Here is a 7,447-nt window from a genome sequence, read left to right as displayed (position 1 = left end):
TTCTTCTTTCTTCTTTTCTTCTTCTTTCTTCTTCTTCTTTTCTTCTTCTTCTTCTTCTTCTTCTTCTTTCTTCTTCTTTCTTCTTTCTTCTTCTTCTTCTTCTTCTTCTTCTCTTCTTCTTCTTCTTCTTCTTCTTCTCTTCTTCTCCTCCTCCTCCTCCTCCCCCCACCCCTACCCCGTCCCTCCTCCTCTATAATATTATGGCAGTAACATTGAATAATAATAGTATCAATAGCACAATCCCATCATTTTACTCCCCTCTTTTATTCGGAGATAGAAATACTCGCTCGGATGACTTCCGTTTTACTGTAAGGGGGCGTGGCTATCGGCCTGATTTAGATGACACAGAGAGAATACGCGGAGAAACCCAACACGGAGTATTATGAAGGCAAATTGGGCGACGTTATGGGGGAAAACCCTGCATGGATTAAACCCGAGAACGACGACGATGAAACGAGATCGAAGAAGGAAGGAAGAGAAGAATATTGCCATCAGTGTAGAGCAGGCCGTAGCGCCATTAGCGGCTATGTGGTCTATAATTAGTGGTATGACACTCGCTTTCGGATCGGAAGGTCCTGGGTTTTAGCCTCGCTCTGCGTATAGTTGATGTCCTTGGAAAAGGCTCTTTATTCACATTTTCTCACAGTACTAAGGTGTAAAATGAGTATCTGGCCGTTAATAGCGTTGTCTCTGTCAGAGAAAAAAGTTGTAATATCGCCTAGCAGGCGTCATGTCTCGTTCTACATGTTACTTGTTGCTGTTGGCAACCTTTGTAAAGCGCTTTGAACACTTTTAGTGGATATTGTCTCTATTAAAGCTCAAGTAATGAAAAAAAAAATTATAAAAGCGTCAAGTGTATGGCTGGAGGAGAGAAAGAAAAGAAAGAGAGAGAGAGAAGAGAGAGAGAAAGGAAGAGGGAGAGAGAAGAGAGAGAGAGAAGAGAGAGAGAGAAGAAAGAGAGTGAGAGAGAGAGAGAGAGAGAAAGAAAGAGAGAGAGAAGAAAAAGAGAGAGAAAAGAGGAGAGAGAGAGAGAGAGAAAGAAAGAGAGAGAGAGAGAGAGAGAGAGAGAGGGAAAGAGAGAGAGAAGAGAAAGAGAAGAGAAGAAGAAGAGAGAGAAAGAAAGAGAGAGAGAAAAGAAGAGAGAGAAGAGAGAGAGAAGAAAGAGAGAAAGAGAGAGAGAGAGAAGAGAAAAGAGAGAGAGAGAGAGAAGAAGAGAAAAAGAGAGAGAGAGAGTGATAGGGGTGAGAGATAAGAGAATACAGATGATAGTGGAAAAAGTGGGGATGTTGATGACAGCAGGTGCAGCAGATATCGGCAGAATGAGAGAAAAGATGAACGGATTGCTGGATGGAGGGGCAGAGTAGCTCAGCTGTACAGGTCTTTGTTTCGTACCCCAAAAGGTACCGAGTTCGACTACCCGCCTCGTTGTGTGGCCTTGAGCAAGTCACTTCGCGGGGCTGCACTGTGGCTGACGCCTGTATTTTTTCAGTCTTCCCTTGGAACAGATCCAAAACACAAATTCCCCTTGCGGATTAATAGAGGGAATTTTATTTTATTTATTTCATTTTATTTTATTTTTTTTTAAACAAAGAAAGAAAAAAAAAGAGGAGAAAAAAAATGTCCTCGAACGGTATAATAAATATATGTGACGAACTGTATCAATACGGTTCTACTTGAGGTGAGAAAACTGTCTCTAGAATTTTATCCAAGATCGTGTAAAACCTTTAGTTTTTATATAGTGCAATATCCACTAAACATGCTCAGAACGCTTTACAAGGGTCCCAAGCCAACAGCAACACTTAAAATCTTGGACGAAGCATGACGTCTGTTAGGCGATATTACATTTTTTTTCCGACAGAGACAATGCTGATTTGTTTTACTCCTGAGATAATACAAAATATATTTTTTTCTAATTGGAAAAAAAAAAGAATAAAATAAACAAAAAATTAAAACAGAACGAAAACAACAAACAAAACAAAATAACAAAAACAAAAACACAAACAATTAATAGAAACCCCGAGACAAAATGAAATAATAGAGAACTTAAAGTTTTAGAAATCTATTCGAGTCGTATCACGAATAAATATGTAATGAATTACCTATAGAACGAACGAACGGACGATTTTTTGGTGCGGCTCGAAAGCAAATCTGAGAAGCAGGGACAAGAACTTTTGATAATGATAAATAAACACGCCTGTTAGGTGACGGATAATGTCAATTCTAACAACTGACTAAGCAGGTATATGGAGAAATAGAGTGTTAGAGAGAGAGAGAGAGAGAGAGAGAGAGAGAGAGAGAGAGAGAGAGAGAGAGAGAGAGAGAGAGAGAGAGAAATAGAGAGGGAGAGAGAGGGAGAGTGAGAGAGAAGGGAATTGATAGACAATGAGAGGGAGAGGAAGAGAGAGATAGAGAATATGACAGAGAGAGAGAGAGAGAGAGAGAGAGAGAGAGAGAGAGAGAGAGAGAGAATGGGCAGCGACTGTTCATATCTCTTTTGGTTTGTATTCAATTTTGCAGCACTATTCTGAATTGTTTGAAGTCTTTAAATGTTATCTATAGTTACCTCAGCCAAAATAGAATTACAATAATCTAATCTTGATAATATAAATGGTGTTACTAGCTTTTTCGTTCATCTTTAGTCAAGTAAGTTCGTGCATTAGCACTTTTCTTGAGATGTGAATTTAAACTTTGGTAGAACAAGACACGACGCTTGTTAGGTACTCATTTTACACCTGAACACGGTGAGAGAATAAAGTGAGTAAAAAGCCTTTTCCAAGGACTGACTCAACTATGCGCCGAGGGCGGGGGGGGGGGGGGGGGGGGGGGGGGTGGCGTTCTAATCCATGACCTTCCGATCCGAAAGCGAGTGTCCTACCACAAGACCGCATAGAAACGGAATACACACGCCTCCATGCTTCTTCGTTCGTAGTCCCCGTCTTAAAAACTTTGAGAAAATTATGAGTAGCTCTAATTTATCGATGTTTGAGGTAAAAATTTGTCTGACCAATATATATATATATATATATATATATATATATATATATATATATATATATATATATATAGATAGATAGATAGATAGATAGTATGCAGATGACGTCACTCAGGCCTTTGTTATTGTTTTTGCCATCCGCGTTTGTGAGTTGTTCTCACTAAACTGTATTAACCAGACTATAAAAGTTCATGGTTACACAGAGTTTGTGTGTTGGTCCGTTATACTTCCGGATGGCAATGTTGTGAACTCCTTGGCCAAGCGCATTCTATCTATATATATATATATATATATATATGTGTGTGTGTGTGTGTGTGTGTGTGTGTGTGTGTGTGTGTGTGTGGACTTGTGGAATGACACTCGCTTTCGGATCGGAAGGTCCTGGATCGAGCCTCTCTCACCGTACTCAGGTATAACGAGTACCTGGCCGTTAACAGCGTTTGTCTCTGTCGGGGAAAAAATATGGAATATTGCCTAACAGGCGTCATGTCTTGTTCTTCATGTTCCTTGTTGCTGATGGCCAGGGACCCTTTGTAAAGCGCTTTGAGTAGGTTTATTGGATATTGCGCTATATAAAAGCTCAATTCAAAAAAAAAAAAATTCGAGTGGTATATTGAGTTACTCAAATCTCCAAACGACACGACGTCGTCTTCATAATACACAGATCTCTGGGACGGAGTGGAGTGTCTCTCATTACACCTGCACAGTCGTGCTCTGGAAAAACACGTATTTAAAATCGTTGGCCAGAAAACTCGTTATTCAAATATCGACCGATTCAATTGACCCTAGTCTTGGCAAAAAACTATTAAACCTGAGACTTAAGGAAAACTTCAGGTTTGAGAATTGTTACCAAGGTGATGGTGATTTTAATCGATCGATATTTGAAGGATGAGTTTTTTTGGAAAGTATTTTTAAAACATGTTTTCCTATATTTAGGCATTGCATTCAATTTGCTATGGATTAAATTTATATGATAATTACAGTGTACGGGAAGAGATCCATTAAATCTGTGACACGAAAACTCAGAAGACAACTCTCTCTATCTCCCTCCCTCCCTCTCTCTCTCTCTCTCTCTCTCTCTCTCTCTCTCTCTCTCTCTCTCTCTGTGTCTATCTGTCTGTCTCTCTCTCTCTCTCTCTCTCTCTCTCTCTCTCTCTCTCTCTTTTTTTTCTTTCTATCTATCTATCTCTTTCTCCCTCTCTTTCTCTCTCTCTCTCTCTCTCTCTCTCTCTCTCTCTCTCTATCTATCTCTCTCTCTATCTATCTCTCTCTCTCTCCCTCTCTCTCTCTCTCTCTCTCTCTCTCTCTCTCTCTCTCTCTCTCTCTCTCTCTCTCTCCCGAAATCTAAATATCTCTTTCTTTACATGTCTTCTTTCAAGACTTGTCTTTTACGTTCTTTTAATCAATTCTCAACTTCAATTTCCAATCTAAAATTTTTGTGTTTTTTTCTTCTGTTTTATTTTTGTTTGTTTTTGTTTTGTTTTGTTTTTTCTTTTTATTTTTCTTTTTGAATAGATATATCGTTGAAAGAAAGATATTATGATTGATAGGTTGTCCATTGGACCCAAGTGTGAATGTGTACTCCATTAAATCGGTAATATGAAGAAAAACAACAAAAACAAAACAATTAAAAAAAATAATTTAAAAAAAACACACGAAAACAAAAACAAAAAAACAAAAACAAAAACAACACAAAAACAAAACAAGGCTGGCTACCTTAGTAAGTACTGAGTTCTGATATCGACTAACGCCCAGCCATACAGACCACAACGCCGACCAATTAATTTCAAATTAGTTTTATTTCAATCATTTCCCCCCTTCTCCCACAGACATCTGAAAGAAGAGGAAAAGAAACCATTCGTTGAAGAGGCCGAAAGACTTCGAGTCCAACACAAGAAAGATCATCCCGACTACAAATATCAACCACGACGCCGGAAACCCGGTAAATCCGGAAGTCACGCATCAGACAGTACTGGAAGTAACAGTGTTTCTTCCTCTTCCGCCTCATCTCACGCGGGAAAGAACTACGCTTCCCGAGATCACTGTTCCTCCCCTAGCGACGATTGTTCTAGCGAGTGCTCCAGTCAGCCAGGTGGGTCCAACGGACCCCCGACGCCTCCAGTTACCCCAAATCAACACCCGGATGCCTCGGCTATCAACAAGTACATGTACGATAGAAAAACTGGATCACGAAGTTACATAATGGGTATGTTTTTTTTTTCACTGCGTATTTTTGTAATTTTATTTTAGTTGTTTAACATCTTCATTAGTTCGAATATCTCATCATCATCATCTCATCCATCTATCATCAGCTCATCAATCATCATCATCATCATCATCATCTCACTCGTCATCTCATCATAATCATCATCATCATCATCGCTCTCATCTCATCATCGTCATCATCATCATCATCATCATCATCATTCACATATCATCATCACCACTCATCCATCGACATCTCATCATCATCATTTGTTGTTTCAATACTATTTCTCAATATTCATCATACCATCTTCACATCATTTTCAGCTGACATCCCGATTCATCATCATTTATCCAAGCCTTACCAATATCTTCATAATCACACATTCACAACCGACCATCTTCATACTCCCCATCAATCATCACCTTCATCATCAGTTCGACATATCATCATCATCATCATCATCATCATCATCATCATTTCCACCATCACCATCACCACCACCACTGACATCATCATCATCATCATCATCATTGTTGTAGTTTACAATACTATTTCTGCAATATTTCACATAGGTCCATCTGGTCACCCAATGGATTTTGTAGGGCTGGACATGCCCGATGTGATGGATCAATTTGATGACCAAGACCTTGACCAGTATCTTCATAACTCCGCCCACCTTCACAACCCCGCCCATCTTCATAGCTCCGCCCACAACAACACATGCCTTCCCCATTACGACACGCCTTACGACATGAGTGGCAGCAACCATCCCCCTTCCCTGCATCACACTGGAACAACAACAGGAATTAACCATTCAATGAGCTGGGGACAAGCCACGCCTTATCGTCTGAACTCCTCCCCCAATTCTTCGTCCCCTTCCATTGCCAGCTCCGTCTCATCCTGTCTCCCTCCCTACAACATCTGTCAATCTTCTAACAACAACAACAACAATAATAATAATAACAACAGTAATAACAGCAACACCTCCAGCCAGCATCATGCATTGCCTGTCCCATATGATTTATCAGCGGATCAAAGCGGGGCGCCGCCTTCAAATAATAACAACACCAGATCTCCCTCGTCTACTTCTTCGCCTTCTGGAGGAATTCCCAATAACAATAACAATGGCCCTCAAACCTCGCCCCAAAATCTCGTCATTCACGACAACTTCCTCAACAATCCAACTGCATCAAATTGCAAGTATGGGATGACCTCAGGAGATGACCAATGTTCTGTCAAACTCGAGCAGCGCCACCAACAACAACAGCAGCAGCAGCAACAACAACAACATCATCAACTCTTGCCACTCACAACATCATCATTACAACCACCACCACCACCCCCTTCATCTCACCAGTCTCAATTTCGATGCGATCCAAAGTTACAGTACGACAACAACCCGCCAAGTTTTGGCGGCAGCAGCGGAAATGGCAGTGGGCAATTTCCGGCCTCGAGATATGGTTTAGATTCGGGGAATCACGGGCCTTTTTCCAACGGAATGCCTGGCGGGCCCTACACAATCCCTGGCATGGGACATAGCACGGCATCTTCCGTGCAAGGCTATAACTACGGGATGGGTGTGCATAGACAGAGTATGTTTAACCCCATTCCGGCCGCTGTTGCTGCAGAACAAAGTTGGGAACGATTTGGTTAAAAATATATGTGGCCAATAATCTGTCTGATATCTCTGTGAAAAATTAAAAAGAATGCTCATCTGAAAACAAACAAACAAACATACAATGACTAAATTTTTTGTGTTTAACTCGTGGTTTGTCATATCCCTTAGCACCGCCATTTTGAATGATATGAGGCACCTTTTTCCCACCACATTATGTTGGAAGCAGCAATACTGTCAGTGGACATAGACCGGCCTCCAGCAGATATCATGCTAACCTGAACGGATATCATCTCTATGTAAAGTTAAATATGGCTCACAATAATTTCAAACTTAACTTGTTATTATTATTATTATTATTATTATTATTATTATTATTATTATTATTATTATTATTATTATTATTATTATATTATTATTATTATTATTATTATTATTATTATTATTATTATTATTATTATTATGACTAGTTTCAGTATTTATAATTTGAAGGGTAGTTTTCTGTTTCCAACACTGACAGGAACAGCGAGAGAATATTTAATATTGAAATAAGGTGGACTCTTTACTGCTGTGTTTTGAAAAACAAAACAAAACAAAAGCACGTATTTAACATTTTGGCCAGAAAACTCAT

General features: G+C 39.7%; 1 protein-coding gene across 1 annotated transcript in view; it reads left to right on the top strand.

The window, feature by feature from the left end:
* The window catches only part of LOC144973333 (uncharacterized), a 54,818-nt gene extending 47,829 nt beyond the window's left edge, over positions 1 to 6,989 (top strand). The window contains exons 3-4 of the mRNA XM_078915627.1: positions 4,822 to 5,198; positions 5,774 to 6,989. Coding sequence (XP_078771753.1) covers positions 4,822 to 5,198; positions 5,774 to 6,855 — 1,459 coding nt within the window. The 3' untranslated portion in view covers positions 6,856 to 6,989. The remainder of the gene's footprint in view (positions 1 to 4,821; positions 5,199 to 5,773) is intronic.
* Positions 6,990 to 7,447: the final 458 nt, after the last annotated feature.

The sequence above is a fragment of the Berghia stephanieae genome, chromosome 5 (genome assembly GCF_034508935.2).
Source record: "Berghia stephanieae isolate SIO BIC M18660-M18661 chromosome 5, UCSD_Bste_1.3, whole genome shotgun sequence".
In the NCBI taxonomy this organism is placed as follows: domain Eukaryota; kingdom Metazoa; phylum Mollusca; class Gastropoda; order Nudibranchia; family Aeolidiidae; genus Berghia; species Berghia stephanieae.
The sequence above is the reverse complement of the archived record's forward strand: the minus strand, read 5'-3'. Positions and strand labels throughout refer to the sequence as shown.